Genomic DNA, 17,659 nt, shown 5'->3' on the forward strand with positions numbered 1-17,659 from the left:
CCTGACAGAAGTGTCTTTGTAATCCAGGTGTTCTAGGGTTGAGTGCAGGGCCAGGAATATGGCGTCTGCTGCGGACCTATTGCAATGATAGGTAAACTGTAGTGGATCCAGGTAAGCTGGAAGGCTGGAATTGATCCGTGCCACAATTAACCTTTCAAAACATTTCATAATCTTGGATGTCAGAGCCATCAGGCGATAGTCACTAAGGCACGCAGCCTGACTTTTCTTTGGTACAGGAATGATGGTTATCTTCTTGATGCAACTAGGGCCCTCAGATCGGTGTAAGGAGCGATTAAAAATGTCTGTGTATACACCACCAGCAGGTCAGCACAGAGTCTGAGTGCTCATCCGGGTACCTCATCTGGGCCAGTCGCTTTCCGTGGATTGACTTTCAAAGCGGCTGATCTGACATCTGCAAAGGTGACCCCAGATACTAGTTCGGCCAAGGCTTTCACAGCAGAAGGCGAGTTCTCACTGACCTCTTGCTCAAAACAGCATAGAATGAGTTGGGTGAGCTATTGGACTTATCCGACCTACTCACCCAATTTGCTATTTCCTGCTTGCCCAGCGTCACTTTTAAATTCTGACGTCACCTCAGGAGCTCCAAACTCCAAGCTAGCCCTCAGATTTCTCATAGCATTTTCATGCTATTTTCAATCTCTTGGTCCATAGCCTTGTAGATTACTGCACATCTAAATGGTCGTGTGAATTTCTGACTTTACCAACTTTTAGAACATAAGAACATAAGAACATAAGAAATAGGAGCAGGAGTAGGCCATCTAGCCCTTCGAGCCTGCCCCGCCATTCAATAAGATCATGGCTGATCTGTCATGGCTCAGTTCCACTTTCCCGCCCTCTCCCCATAACCCTTAATCCCCTCTCTTATCAAAAACCCATCAACCCGCGTCTTAAAAATATCCACCACTTCAACGGGCAGAGAATTCCAGAGATTCACCACCCTTTGAGTGAAGAAGTTCCTCCTCAACTCCGTTCTAAACCACGCCCCCTTTATCTTGAGGCTGTGCCCCCTAGTCCTACTGTCTTTTTTGAGCGGGAAGAGTCTCTCCACCTCTGTCCTATCCATCCCATTCATCATCTTATACGTCTCAATGAGATCTCCCCTCATTCTTCTAAACTCTAACGAGTACAAGCCTAGTTTATTCAGCCTCTCCTCATAGCTCAACCCCCTCAACTCCGGTATCAGCCTAGTAAACCTCCTCTGCACTCCCTCCAAGGCCAAAATATCTTTGCGCAGGTGCGGCGCCCAAAACTGCACACAGTACTCCAGCTGCGGCCTCACCAATGCCCTACACAGCTGCAGCAAGACCTCCCTACTTTTATATTCAATCCCCCTCGCTATGAAGGCCAGCATCCCATTCGCCTTCCTGACCACCTGCTAGCTGGGTTTTTGCGACTCATGCACAAGGACCCCGAGGTCCCTCTGCACCGTTGTCTGCTGCAGTTTTTCGCCCCGTAAGTAATAGTCCTTCCTACCATTCTTCCTACCAAAGTGGACCACCTCACACTTGCCAACATTAAATTCCATTTGCCATTTCCTGGCCCATTCGCCCAGCCTATCTAGATCCTTCTGCAGACTCTCCACACCCTCCGCACAATTTGCCGTTCCCCCAATCTTGGTGTCATCAGCAAATTTCGACACCCTACACTCGGTTCCCTCCTCCAGATCATCTATATAAATGGTAAAAAGCTGAGGCCCCAGCACCGACCCCTGGGGCACTCCACTAGTCACCATCCGCCAATCCGAATAGCACCCGTTGACCCCCACTCTCTGCCTCCTATTTGACAACCAATCCTCTATCCACGCTAACACCCTACCCCCAACTCCATGTCTCTCGACCTTCTGCAATAACCTCTTGAGGTACTTTGTCAAACGCCTTCTGAAAATCCAGAAAGACCACATCCACCGGCTCTCCTCTATCCACCTCTATTTTCATGGAATGACTTCCAGTTTCCTACCACCTTCTGGCTGAGAGAAATTCCCCTTGTATCCCTTCTGAATCTCCTACACCTCTTAATATTTAGCTATGCTCCCTAGTAATGGAGCTCTCAATCAAGGGCACTTCATATTTAGTCTATCTAGATCCCTCATGATTGTATACATTTCAACTGGGTCTCTCCTTAGCATGCTTTGTCCTGAAGAAAACCACCGTAGCCTATCCAACCTGAAAAGTTGGGCATGCTTTCATCAGAACAAATTAGGTTACATGGTAATTAGATAGAGATGTTTAAAATGATAAAGAAATGGAGCAGAGTAGTTGGAAATAAATCATTTCTAGTAGTTGTGGAGTCTAGAATTGAGAGATACAAGTTTAACACGATCAAATTACAACTTACAAGGTGTAACTGAAATAAAAACATTATGTTTTCCATAGATAAGTTTTTAACTCAGTCTAACTCAACAGCTGGAATTAATTTCATTGCTGATGTGACAAAGAAGTCCTTGCTTCAGAGCTGAATAATCAAAATCTTCAATCAAACATACTGACAGACTAAGCCAACCTAAATACTGTATTAGTTTTCAACTTACTAAGTGCTCTGGAATGGTCAGAATTCCTGATGCCTTTGTTCCGCAGCCTCTGTAGCAATACAGCCGATGTCAGTTGCTTCACTAAAAATACAGACACCGAATAATTCTGGAAAACAATACAACACAGATCGGCTTCAAGACTACTTTTAAATGGTGGAGTCTGAATTCTGAAAAGTGGCAATGCATAACTGTGAATTATTGTTCTGTTTTGTACGGTAAAGATACATTAAATTTTTTAACCTCGCAGTGAATAAAACTCAAGTGAATAAAAATTTTTCAGTTGCTGAAACCCTGGCTGTTACTGTCACCAGTTACATGTAGGCAACATGCAAGAAAAGGGAAAATTCGAACTGTAGCTCAGACCACAGAGAACAAGAACCTCCATTTTAACAGTAGCTTGCAATACTGCTTTTTTATGCTGTTTTACTAAGTCGCTAGAAGTGAATGCGTTTCAGCTAGAGATGCATATTATAATTTTCAGTAACAGGTGACTTAAAAATTAACAGTTGTTTGATAGTACAGAAATTGAGTATGCTGAAGACAGAAAGGTGTTACTGAAGCTTTTCAGCTTGCACTCATCAGGACATACACAAGAATACCAAATTTCAAGCAATCACAACAATTTACATTACAGGAGAAAAGGGAGAAAATTAATTGGCAAATCGACTCTAACTACTGAGGCATTGGCATGGAGAAAGCAGTGGGAAACTGTAGGCTATACGTAAATAAAAAAAAGCACAAGGCTTGAAAGTATTCCATTTTTTGCAGAAAGCACTTCCCTGAATCTACATCACTTCTAGCAAACGTAAATGAGCCACTTTCAAGCTTTACTGAGTATCATAAATTGGTTGTTGGTGTAGCTATTGGCACTCAGCTGACTGTCCATCAAGTGAGGCCCAACAACAGACCAGAAATGGAGGAACACAGATCTTGAGGGTTACAAGACTGGAAAAGGTTAGACTGTATCAAGTAAAATTATCATACTAACTTGTATCGAAAAGTCTTTGCACTTTGTGCCACAACAAAAAGTTAACCATAAGCATTCTTAATTAAAAACAGGGCAAGAAATTAAACAGTTACTTACTCCTAAATGAGGCCCAGTTTAACATTCAATAGCAGATAAGGCACTTACTCTTCCCATTTCTGGTGCCCAAGAAACAGAAATTTGATTGGGTACAGCAGAGGAGAGCCTAACTTGGGATGTGATGTTTAAAGGCCGACCAGGTCGCTTCTGCTCAACACCATTTTTAAGTGGTGGGGTAAATCCCTGTAAATAAAGAATAGTAATCAACAAGGAAGAAAGTAATATGTCTGAAATACCAACGTCAAGAATTATCAGTGGACAAAAAAACTAAAATGAACACAAGTAAAAATTCTGTACTTATCATGTTTCCCAAAGAAAACTCAAGAACAACAATACAGTATTCTTGCATACCTTAACAATAAATGCAACAGTGAAACTTCTCTGCTGGTTCAAAAGTTACATGACGAGGAATGCAAAGTGCCGTGTGATGAGGATGGTAGCACAAGTTCATGGAATCATAGAATCGCTACAATGCAGAAAGATGCTATTTGACCCATCCAGCCTGCACCGACAACAATCCTTCACAGGCCCTATCCCCGCAATCCTACATATTTAGCCTGTTAGTCCCCAACATTAAGGGGCAATTTCACAAGACCGATCCACCTAACCTGATTATCTTTCAGAGTACCTGGAGGAAATCCAAGCAGACATGGGGACAACGTGCAAACTCCACACAGTCACCCAAGGATGGAATTGAACTCGGGTCTATGGCGCCGTGAGGCAGCAGCGCCAGCCATTCTGCCACCGTGCACAGGGCTATTAACCCAAAGGTCTGGGTTAATGATTTTTAAACTTTTTTTCATAGGCTATGGCTGTCATTAGTGAGGCCAGCATTTATTTCCTATTCCTAATCACCCTTGAGAAGTGCCAGTGAGCTGCCACTACAGGAGATCTGGAGACACAAGTTCACAAGTCCACCACGGTAGATGGGGAATTTAAATTCAAATTAATTAAGCTGATCTGGAATAAAGTTAGTACCAACAATGGTGAACGTGAAAGTAACGGATGAGGGTAAAAGTCTAATTTGGCTCACTGGGGGAAGAAATCTTCTGCCTTTATTTGATTGAGCCTATACGCAACACCAGATTCACGACAGCGTGGTGCACTCTGAACTGTCCTTGAACATAGTCTAGCAAGGCACTAAACTGTATAAATCTGCTTCAAAAAAAAAGTAAAACCAAGATGGACTATATGCCATTGACATTGGCAACAAATAGAACAAAGACCCAATTAGCCGTGCAAAGTTCTCCTCAGTAACAGAACTCTCCCACAGACCAGTCAAAATAAGGTTTTCCCTTTTAACTCAGATATCCAACTACTAAAACATTCCTTTCTTCCAGCATCACCTGATTAGCACTGCGTTCAACTCAAATTCCCAAAAAAGACATTTCTGCATTTTCAGCTTGTTTAGGAAGTATAAACTTACCGGTAATGGATAAAGTTTTCCGTTTACTTTTATGCACAAATTATTTGGATAATTGTCTTCCTGTGGGCAGCTCGTCTCTGCGAGGCAAAACCTGAAACCAAATGAACAGTGAAATTGGATCTGCTAAGAATTCTGAATAAGGGAAAAAAGTGTAAACGCTAATCTACTCATCGGATTGAAGGTTACATCCACAAGCCATGCGTTAGAAGTATTCATTGATACCTCGCCTTTATATTATGTCTTCAACATAGCAAATTGCCCAACTTTTAGGAAAATTGTCCCAAAAATACTTGCCACCTAAGAGCTTAAGAAATAGGAGCAGTACTAAGCCTATTCAGCCCATTGAGCCCACTCCACTGTTCAGTGGGATCATGGCTGATATTTTAACATCATTTTCCTGCACTATCCCCTCATCTCTTTAAGTTTCTAATATGTAGAAATCTATCAATCTCAGTCTTGACATAATCAACAACTGAGCCTCCAGAACCCCCCTAGGGCAGAGAATTCCAAAGATTCAGCACCATCTGAGTGAAGAAATTCTTTCTTGCCCCAGAACTAAATGACCCGCCTGGAGGTATATTAACATTTATTTAGAAAAAATAAAATCCGATAATAAAATAAATTTAACCCAGCATATTGATAGTAAAGGTGGAACTATTGTACATATTAACTGCCTTAAAAGGGCTGGAATATAACGTAGGTGGAGCTATGAATAGTGGAATTACAAATACAAATGATATAAATGCCTCAAGGCTCCAACCAATGTCCTCACTTGACCTTATCAACTACAAACAGGTTAGTTGCTGCTGATTTCTTCTGGCTGTATCAACCATTCTACAAGCATTTGGTGCTTTCTATACTTGTTGTAACTTGAAAACATCCATGAGGAGGCTTCAGGAGTTCTTCCATAAACCCCAAGAGGCTAACCCAATGAGACAACCAATGAACCAGAACAACCAACAGAAAGATCTGTGGTGCAGCAACTGAAGAGGAAAGAGTTGAATTGGACTTCTCCGGAAGGCCACTGCCCTTGTATGCTCAAGCCATCAGGAGATGCGTCAATGCCAGATTCATCAGTCGCACTCACAAGACAGTCCCTAATGACACCCAAGCACAACGCAATGCCATCTGCGGTCTCAAGACCAACCACCGTCATCCAACGAAAGAGGCGCCACCATCATACTGAACAGAACGGATTACTGCAAAGAAGTGTACCGACAACTGAAAATCCAGGAACACTCGCAGATCCAACCAGAGAACACACCTGGCAACTCAACAGACTGATCAAGACTTTTGATCAGGAACTTCAAAGCACCCATCGCACTCTCATCCCACGTACTTTGTGCTGGAAATCTCCACTGCCTCCCAAAGATACACAAGGCCAACACACCCAGCCATTCCGTCGTATCAGGCTATGGAACCCTGTGTTAGAACCTCTCTGGCTATGTCTAGGGCATCCTAAAACCCATTGTACGAAGAATCCCCAGCTTCTGTCACGACATTATGGACTTCTTACAGAAATTCAGCATCCATGAAACAGTTGAACTAGGAACACTCCTCGTCACAATGGATATCTTGGCATTCTACATCACCATCCCCCACGATGACAACATTTCTGCAATTGCAACTGTACTCAACACCGACAATTGACAATCTCCAGATGCAATTCTATAACTCATCCACTTCATCCTGGTCCACAATGTCTTCACCTTCAACAAGTTCTTTATCCAGACACACGGAACAGCCACAGGGACCAAATTTGCACCTCAATAAACCAACATTTTCATGCACTAGTTTGAACAAGACCTCTTCATCGCACAGGACCTTCAACCAACGCTATATACTAGATACATCAATGACATTTTCTTCCTTTGGGTTCACGGCAAAGAATCACTGAAACAACTACATGGTGACATCAACCAGTTCCATCCCACCATCAGACTCACGATGGACTACTCTCCAGAATCGCCTGCATTCTTGGACACATGCATCTCCATCAGGACAGTCACCTCAGCATCTTACTGTACCACAAGCCCACGGATAGCCTCACAATGCTCCACTTTTCCAGCTTTCATTCTAAACATGTTAAACAAGCCATCCCCTACAGACAAGCCCTCCACATACACAGGATCTGCTCAGGTAAGGAGGAACACAATAGACACCTCCAGATGCTCTTTAAGAACAGGATATGGTGTTTGACAGTTCTGACCCGCCAGAGCGAAAAACCGCACCAACCTCCTCGGAAGATAATCACGGGATGACCGATAGAGTACCCTTCGTCAGCCAGTACTTCCCCGGGGCGGAGAAGCTACAACATCTTCGGAGCCTTCAACATGTCAGAAGACGAAGAACATCTCGCCAAGGCCATCCCCACACGCCCGCTACTTGCTTTCAAACAACCGTGCCATCTCAAATGGACCATTGTTTGCAGCAAACTACCAGTCTTCAGGAGAACAGCAATCACGACATCACACAACCCGCCACAACCTCTGCAAGACATGTCGGATCATTGACATGGATACCATCATCATGTGAGACCACCATCTACCAGATACACGGTACACACTCATGCGACTCAGCCAATGCTGCCTACCTTATAAACTGCAGGAAAGGATGTCCTGAGGCATGGTACATCAGCGAGGTCATGCAGACGCTACAACAACGGATGAATGGACATGCTCAACAATCACCAGGCAAGAGTGCTCTGTTGCTGTCAGGGAACACTTCAGCAGTCAAGGGCATTCAGCCTCTGATCTTCGGGTAAGCGTTCTCCAAAGCGACCTTCAAAACACACGACAAAGCAGAATCGCCGAGCAGAAACTGATAACCAAGGTCCGCACGCATGAGGATGGCCTCAACCAGGATCTTGGGTTCATGTCACATTACGTGTAACTCCCAACATTTGGCCTGGGCTTGCAAAATCCTACTAACTGTCCTGGCTTGAAACAATTCACATCTCTTTAACCTGTGATTATCCCTCCCTCCATTCGCATTGTCTGTACCTCTAAAGACTTAATTACTCGTAAAGACTCACATTCCAACCATTATCTTGCAGTCGAGTCTTTGTCTATACACATGCCCTGTTTGTGAACCCAACTCTCCATTCACTTGAAGGAGCAACACTCCAAAAGCTCATAGTACCAAATAAACCTGCTGGACTTTTACGTGGTGTTGTGAGACTTCTTGCTGCATTCACATCAGGTCACTGAACTTCACTGCAGTGTCTCCTGGTCCTCAGGGTTTGATTCCTGCATTTGCCTTCACGGTTATCTGCTCCAACTGTGTACCTTTCCCTTTCTCTTCATCATTCCGTCTCCTGAACCAAAAGCTCTAATACAGCACCCAAACACCTCGAAGCCTACTCTCTCGCCTGTTTTGGCGCTCATTCCCAGTCCAGATTCTCTTCAAACATGACTCCCAGCATTTGCTCCAGCCACAATGGATCTCCCCTTTAAAAAGTGCATGCTCACTTTAAACGGTGTTCGCCAATGAACACCACAGTTAGAACTGTCTGCACGCAGCGATCATTTAAATAATCAAGCAGCACGAGATTGGCTTGCTGTCACATTGATCTGATTTATTGTCAGTGAAAAGTATTGTCTTTTGCATGTTATACAGACAAAGCATACCGGTCACAGAGAAAGAAAGGAGAAGGTGCAGAATGTAGTATTACAGTCATAGATAGGCTGTAGAGAAAGATCAAATGAATGCGAAGTAGGTCCATTCAAAAGTCTGATGGCAACAGGGAAGAAGCTGTTCTTTAGTCAGTTGGTACATGACCTCAGACTTTTGTATCTTTTTCCTAATGGAAGAGAGTACGTCCAGGCTGCATGGGGTCTTTAATTATGATGGCTGCTTTGCCGAGGCAGCTTGAAGTGTAGACATAGTAAACGGATGGGAGGCTGGATTGCATGATGGATTGGGCTACACTGGAATTAATAGTTAATCATGCATTGTGATCCTCGCACCCATTTTCATGAGCTATTAATTCATCATCACAGTTTCATATTAAAGATAAAAAATTAAGTCAAGTTCAATAATCTCCATCAATACTTAGCTTTACTGACAATTTGCATCGAGCCACTTGTTTACCATTGCCACTCTCCCCGCAGATTACTATTACATTGTTTGCTCCTCTATACTATGGCTATAGAAATAGCAGTCATGATGTGGGTATGCCGGCGTTGGACTGGCGTAAACACAGTAAAAAGTCTGACAACACCAGGTTTTAGTCCAACCGATTTATTTGATAATATACTCACAAGCTTTCGAGGGACACCCTCTTCGTCAGGTGACTCTCCATTCACCTGACGAAGAGGGTGTCCCTCGAAAGCTTGTGAGTATATTATCAAATAAATCGGTTGGACTAAAACCTGGTGTTGTCAGACTTTTTACTATAGAAATAGCATCCATATTTTTATTCAGTTGTTGTCGGATTTTTAAGTACATAGTAATAACTCAAAAAATCTTCACGATTTAGTATGTAATTTTTAGCAAATATAGTGTTATAGGTTTTGTACACCAAGTTCATGTAACATCTCGTCGAGAGTGTGAACAAATACCTAGCTTCTGGATCTATTCCAATGCATGATTCTTCCTTCCAAGTGTTGAGCTAAAAAGCACCTGCCTTTCTCCTCAACAGCAAAAATACAAGTGAGGTGGTGGAAAAAACAGGTTTCAATGCTGATGCACTATTTACTGAGTTTACATGTTCAAAACACTGTGCATCTCCACAAGCAAGTTTCAACAAGAAATGACATTGTCTCCAAGGTAGAATTAAAACACGGCAAAAAAATCTTCAACTCACCTTACCTGAACAATATACCAAAATAGATTAACTCACCTCAATTGCACCTGCACAATATAGTCTCTTCTTCCACCTGGCAAAAAGTCCCTATAAGGAATGTGATAGATCAAATTACTTAAAAATAAACATAAGAAATAGGAGCAGGAGTAGGCCATCTAGCCCTTCAAGCCTGCCCCGCCATTCAATAAGATCATGGCTGATCTTAAATGGATCAGTTCCATCTTCCCGCCTGCTCCCCATAACCCTTAATTCCCTTGTCTATCAGAAATCCATCCACCCGTGACTTAAAAATATTCAACAAGGTAGCCTCCACCACTTCAATGAGCAGAGAATTCCAGAGATTCACCACCCTCTGAGTGAAGAAGTTCCTCCTCAACTCTGTTCTAATCTCCCCCCAGCTATTTTGAGGCTGTGCCCTCCAGTTCTGGTTGCGGTGCCAATTTCTCAAGTCATGAACGTTTGCACACTTATTTTTAAGACATGATAAGAAAAATCTGTTGACAACCTAATAAGTAGTACTGAAACAGTAAAAACTATGCCCAATAATCCCAAGTGAATACAGACCACACACAATGCATGATAATTTGGTTCTGTTCTTCCCAACACCTGAAGGCATTCCGGAATGCCATTTCTCAAAGGCTGGCTGTTCTCAGTTGGCTATTTCCATACAAAAGTGAATGTTGGAAGGTTTTTCAATGTTAGAGGTATCATCACTGAATCCTTAATGGGCATCTATAATATATAGTTTCCCACAGTTGTCAATGGATCAAAAGTCAGAAGCAGGTAACATGACTGAGTTTCATTTTCCTAACTTAGGGTTGCTAATACCAGTTGCACTGTCCCAATTAAAGCTCCAGCTAAAATCATATAACTGACCAAGATTAGAAATCAAATCTGGAGACACTCCACCTCTTACAGTTGTTCTACAACTGGCAATGTGTTTATAACTAAGCTTTTGGTTAACTACTTAAGAGAGAATTCATGAAATACTTCAATCTTTTAAAGTGACAGACTTGAGTCAGAGTACTCCATTATAGTATATCAGGATGGCCTCTGCTGTTTTCGCCCCTCAATTTCTTTAGGGCAGAGATCTTCTAAAACACCATTCCCTTGGCCAGCCTCATACAAAACCTCTTGCTTAGCTAACTGAGCATCCATGTAAAAGAAATCTGGCAAAGACCTTTCATGAGGGATCAAGCAGAATTCTGTTGCTGTCTATATGGTTAACATTGCCTTTAACTGATAACACTCACTAAATTATAAGTATAAATGTCCATGACACCAAGATAATATACAAAAAAAAGTGCCACCTAATCATTCTGCCATTTATTCTTAAGCATCTACATTAGGCTGAAGTAATTACTGAAAAAGGAACTAGTTGAAAAGACAGTCCCTAACAAGGAACTCAGAAAACAAAGAACATTCGTTAACACAAATATATTAATTGTGACCAGAAGCAAAAATGTTTACATTGACAAAAAACCAAAACAAGAACAGTGTAATAAAACCTTGTTCATGTGAAAAATAATTTTCACGAAGCCTTCAGTGTACCATCAATCTTTACAATAATAACGCACAGTAAAAGTCTCTTGCAAATACTTTTGTGTTAGTAATAATTTAAATTTGTTAGGTTGCTAAAATAAGTATTAAGAAAATTGGTTTCAGCAGATACTAGGATAAAGCATTTTAAGACAGTTTTCCTTTGGCTTAACAAAGGCCTAACACTCTATTAAAAGAGAAACCCATTTGTCATTCTTACCTAGAAATGCATATTTCTTTTACTTGTTGAGGAGTCAATGCGAAGATGAAGTACTTTTCCTGGAATCGTTGAATGTTTGATGGCACTGAATTAAAGAAAAAGTAAAAAGCCCATTAAACAATCCTTAGATAACACAGGAGTGGAAATAAATTGCACTTTCAAAAGACCTTTGATAAGGTCCAGCATAACAGATCAAAGAATAAAGTCACCTTTCTACAATCTTTAATAATTTGCAAAATAGATTTGCCAGGAAGGTTCTGTGGTGGTGTATTTTGGCCACAGAGTTAGGGTGGAGAGGCTGAGGTTGTTTTCCTTGGTGTGAGTGGAGATTGTGAAAGGAAGATAGACAAAGAAAAGCCATTCCCATTAGCTAATCTTATAAGATTTAATGCTCTGGGCCAGAGGTACAAAGAGGAAGTGAGGAAGAACTTCTTTGCACAGCAGTTGGCAAAGTCCTTGAATTCACTGCTTGAGGGTGGTGGATTTCCTATTCTATTCTTTCATAGGATATGGACATTACAGGCTGGGCCAGCATTTATAGCTCATCCCCAATTGCCCTTGAAACAACTAGCTTGCAAGGTCATTTTAGAAGGCATTTAAGAGTCAAACACATTGCTACGGATCTGAACTCACATGTAGGCCACACCAGGTAAGGATCATAGAATCTCTACAGTGCAGAAGGAAGCCATTCGGTCCAGCGCGTCTGCACCGATTACAATCCCGCCCAGGCCCTATCCCATAACCCCACATTTACACTGCTAATCCCGCTGATGTAGGGTCACTATATCATGGCCAATCAATTTAATCTGCACATCTTTGGACTGTGGGAGGAAACCCAGGCAGACACGGGGAGAACAAGGAAAATGGCAAACTCCAGACGGACTGTGATCCAGGCCAGGAATCAAACCCGGCCCCAGGCGCTGAGGCAGCAGTGCTGACCATTGTGCCACCCTCAATGACTGATTTCCTTTGCTAATGGACATCAGCAAACCATTGGAGAAAATTTATGATTTCAAAAAAAATTAAGTAGGCACTCAGAGGAAATAAGTTGCAGAACTATAGGGATAGACAAACTGGGACTGAATTGCTCCTCGGAGAGGTGGTATAGATTTGACGGCCTCCTTCTGTGCCATATGGACTCTGTCAGAGAACGTTAAGTTGGGGACAAACGGCAAGTTGAATTGCCAGTTGGCTTCAGAACAGAAAGCATAGACTGGGAGTCAAGAATGGCAGAGTACAGAAATTGGGAAATGATGTTCCACTGGGATCAGTGCTGGCACCATGGTTATTCATAATTTAAATCAATGATTTGGACTTTGGAATCAAAAATGCAATTACTAAATTTGTGAGTGACAGCAAATTGGGAGGGGATAGTCAATAATGTGGAGGACTGTAATAAATTCATAGAACCATACAATTCCTACAGTGCAGGAGGTTGTCATTTGGCCCATTGAGTCTGCACCAACAACAATCCCACCCAGATTCTCCCTATCCCTGCAACCCCACATATTTACCCTGCTAGTCCCCCTGACACTAGGGTCAATTTATCATGGCCAATCAACTTGACCTGTAGATCTTTGGACTATGGGAGGAAACCAGAGCACCCACAGGAAACGCACGCAGACACAAGGAGAATGTGCAAACTCCACACAGACTGTGACCTGAGGCTGGAATTGAATCCTGGTCCCTGGTGCTGGGAGGCACCAGTGCTAACCACTGTGCCACTGTACCGCCCTCAAATTACAGGCGGACATGAACAAACTTGCAGAATGGGCAAGTGATTGGCAAACGAGATTCAACATTGATAAATGTGAGGTAGAAAATCTTGATGGGACAAATAGAGAGATCACTTATTGCTTAGAAGGTGCAAAGGGGTAGAAAAAACAAAGGGATCTGGGAGTACAAATACACCAATCACTAAAAAATGCAGCACAGGTTATCAAGTCCCTAAAAAAAATCTTAGCTTTATCTTGAAAGCGATAAGAATTCAAACTCAGTGAAGTCATGCCAAACATATATTGAATGCTTGTTTGAAACCATGCTTAGGAGTATTGTGCAATTTTGTCACCATATTATAGAGGGGCACTGAAGAGGATGTGAAGAAGATTTACATGGATGATACCAGATATATACATCAGGAAAAGATTGACAGGCTGGGTCTCTTCCACCTTGAGAAAAAGCAGCAGAGGGTGACCTAATAGAGGTTTTAGAATTATAAAAGGCTTCACTGAGTGGATACTCAAGAGAAAAGGCATAACTCAATAGATGATGGGAACAAAGAAATCCAATAGGGAGTTCAAAAGAAAATTCTTTACCCAATGAGAGTGAGAACGGGGAACTCACTACTACAGGGAATGGTTGAAGTAAAGAGTTTAGACGCACCGAGGGAAAGATAGATAATGGAGAAGGGAATAGAGGTTTACAATGACCAATTTCAATGTGGAAAGTTGGGAAGACATAAGAACATAAGAAATAGGAGCAGGAGTAGGCCATCTAGCCCTTCGAGCCTGCCCCGCTATTCAATAAGATCATGGCTGATCTGTCGTGGCTCAGTTCCACATTCCCGCCCTCTCCCCATAACCCTTAATCCCCTCTCTTATCAAAAACCCATCAACCTGCGTCTTAAAAATATTTAGCGAGGCAGCCTCCACCACTTCAACGGGCAGAGAATTCCAGAGATTCACCACCCTTTGAGTGAAGAAGTTCCTCCTCAACTCCGTTCTAAACTGCCCCCCCTTTATCTTGAGGCTGTGCCCCCTAGTCCTACTGTCTTTTTTGAGCGGGAAGAGTCTCTCCACCTCTATCCTATCCATCCCATTCATCATCTTATACGTCTCAATGAGATCTCCCCTCATTCTTCTAAACTCCAACGAGTACAAGCCTAGTTTATTCAGCCTCTCCTCATAGCTCAACCCCCTCAACTCCGGTATCAGCCTAGTAAACCTCCTCTGCACTCCCTCCAAGGCCAAAATATCTTTGCGCAGGTGCGGCGCCCAAAACTGCACACAGTGCTCCAGCTGCGGCCTCACCAATGCCCTATACAGCTGCAGCAAGACCTCCCTACTTTTATATTCAATCCCCTTCGCTATGAAGGCCAGCATCCCATTCGCCTTCCTGACCACCTGCTGCACCTGCAAGCTGGGTTTTTGCGACTCATGCACAAGGACCCCGAGGTCACTCTGCACCGTCGCCTGCTGCAGTTTTTCGACGAGCTGGGCCTACGCAATTAAATGGAAAAGAAAGACTCCAGCTTTACTTAAACTGCATTAAACTGACTTAAAGGCTGAGAGTTCAAGACCCACACTGACTTCACCACATATTCTCGGCTGACAAGACATTATAGGACTGTTGCATTGTCCAAAATACTGTATCCTGGATGAAATGGTAAAATAACAACCATGGCAACGTCATCAACAATAGATGAACTGACATTGCCTGAATGTTTCTTATGGATTCTTGTTGCAAGCCATATTTACCTCGGTAATTATGACCGCACAGCAGGATTCACCCAACGTGCCCCAAAAGCATGGTGAGGCACTGTATGAACTCAAGTTTGTTTTTCTAAAAAACTCAAGTTTGCTTCTTTTTTCAGCAGACATGATGTGAAGGAATGCAACACAAAAAGTCATTTGGTCCAAACAGAGTATGACTAGCAAAATGAGTAAAATGGAATATTAAAAAAACTCCCTCCTCTCAAAGGCATTCACTGAATCCTGCTAAGGGAAGGATTCATAACAACCCTCTGATGCCTCATTCAAGTGGCCATTCGCAGGACAGGTCCTGTGGTGTGTCTCCACACCACAGGACCGGAGATGGTCAACAGCAACTATCAGAAAACCATCCAAATACAGAGATGATCATAGTTGACCCTGAACTAGTCTTCACTAAAACTCATGTTCCCAACATTTGAAACTCTGGCTAACTTTTCCTAGATCTAAACCAAGGGCAGTAATTATAGCTTGAGATCAGGATCAAACTAGAGACCTCACTGGATTGCACAGCTCAGTTTCACACTGGGCACTATACTCATTCCACTGAAGGAGCACGATAGTGGAACTTAGTACAGATCTACATTCTTAGCCTGTAATATGGTTCATCACCTGTATACATGCCTCAACAAGAAAGACTCAGTGGGGCACCTAATAATTGAGTTAGCTGTTCAATGTCTAAAACTCTTATTATCAGTATACTCATATAAAGTGTAAAGCATACAGCCTTGCTCACTCCTGTCTGTAGGATCACACCGCCACACTGATGAATAATAAAAATAAATACACAATTAGCTGATTCTAAAGATCTCCATTTTTACTTCAGATAAGGTATTGGGGTGGCACATCTGATCATTTCCAAGCACGTACCTTCATTATTCAATGCCAAGTTAAGAAGAATAGCCATTTAAAAGAAACTAATTTTCACTATTAGAAATTTCTGAACTTCCTTAATAACTTAATGGATTACACATTAGCTGTGATGCCCTTTAGACATAGATAGTTTATTAGTGTGGCTTGCCAAAGTTCACACATGGAAAAATGGTCATTTGGTCAAGGCACTTGAAGGCTGTCAGTGGAAATGTAATCTAGCATCAAGCTACCCTTCAAGACAAAAACATAAAATAGAAACTCCCATCATTTTAGCAGTTGCCAATAACATGTTGAGTATTGTAAAATCAGGACTAAATACTCTAGTAAAATGAGTTCAAAATACATGTTTCTGTATTACATTGTAAATCTAATGGTTCCCCTTATCAGAATAGAGCCTGCCATAAATACCAAAAAGCTCCCAAGCTTCAGCTATAATTCAGGATGTTCATGAGGAATTCAATCACCAGTGTCAGTCACAGGTGATTGTTTCTTGAAGCTCATTAATTCAGATAGTTTTTTTGTATGCTGCCCTCAAAAATCGTGGAACTCCCTTCCTGACAGTATCGTGGATGTACTTACCCCACAAGGACCACAGTGGTTCAAGGCGGCAGTTTACCACCACCTTCTCAATGACAATTAGGGATAGGTAATAAATGTGATGCACATCCCAAGAATGGATTAAAAAATAATTTTCTAGTTTAACAGTAGTTTCTGAGGGTTGTGATTTGTACACATTCATACTTTCCAAGTTCCTCCTACATCAAATTACTTCCATTATATAAAGCCTTTAACATAGCAAAATGTCCCAAGGCACTTCTCAATTTGCAATAAGGTGTCAATACTTTGTTAGGTGATCTCAATAAGGTGAGATATGGGCTTTAAAGATGACCTCAACATCCTCATGTTCGAGGGGATTGGAAAAATAGGAAAGAAAAATGGTATCAGCCAATATTGATAGCTAAACAAGGTGGGAAGTGTGCCTCCAGACATATTAGAATAAGCTCAATGCTGATATTCCTTCAGGTTGAATTGCCGGCTTTCAATTATCATCAACCCATGTAACATGAAGGATTGCCAGTTGATTCCTGGATGATATTTTCCCTTTCCTAGCCCAAGCTTTAGTGACAACAGCTGAAGTAATAAACTCAATTCAACTAACAACACTGACTAAAACTGAACCTGTGAACACCTGGATCTGTTCTGATTAATTTCACTTAAGATAGTGACCTTACCTACTAATCCGGTGGAGCATTACTTCATGTTGGAAAGTCACACACTCTGTTTATATTCCAAATCCTTACATTATTCCTGAACATGTCAAGAAAACATGGATGAGTTCTATTAGAAAAACATGTCCTCTTGTTCTGTATTTCCCTGCTAGAGGAAATAATTTTGTTGCAATTACTGTATGAAACCCTTTCATCATTTTAAAGATCTCCACTGAATCACCTCTCAACCTCTAAACTCAAAAGGACACAGACCCAGGTTTATATGCAACCTGCTCTCATAATACAATCATTTATGCTGATATGATTCTGGTGAATTTCCACTACACTACTGCCAAGAACAATGCATCTTTTTTTGTTTTTTTGTGTTCTAAATGAAATGGTACTACTGTACCCCAGGTGGAGTCTGACCAAATCTCTGCAGAACTGAAGCACCAATCTTCACTTT

General features: G+C 42.0%; 1 protein-coding gene across 4 annotated transcripts in view; it reads right to left on the minus strand.

The window, feature by feature from the left end:
* Positions 1–17,659, minus strand: part of pias2 (protein inhibitor of activated STAT, 2) — a 46,667-nt gene that overhangs the window by 19,986 nt on the left and 9,022 nt on the right. For all 4 annotated transcript variants that reach the window (XM_080204166.1, XM_080204360.1, XM_080204251.1 and 1 more), the window contains 5 exons: positions 11,625–11,709; positions 9,902–9,952; positions 5,059–5,149; positions 3,681–3,815; positions 2,549–2,654 (listed from right to left, as the gene is read on the minus strand). In XM_080204166.1, the coding sequence (XP_080060292.1) occupies positions 2,549–2,654; positions 3,681–3,815; positions 5,059–5,149; positions 9,902–9,952; positions 11,625–11,709 (468 nt within the window). The remainder of the gene's footprint in view (positions 1–2,548; positions 2,655–3,680; positions 3,816–5,058; positions 5,150–9,901; positions 9,953–11,624; positions 11,710–17,659) is intronic.

The sequence above is a fragment of the Carcharhinus amblyrhynchos genome, chromosome 1, assembly GCF_965287045.1.
Source record: "Carcharhinus amblyrhynchos chromosome 1, sCarAmb.v2.hapA, whole genome shotgun sequence".
NCBI lineage: Eukaryota > Metazoa > Chordata > Chondrichthyes > Carcharhiniformes > Carcharhinidae > Carcharhinus > Carcharhinus amblyrhynchos.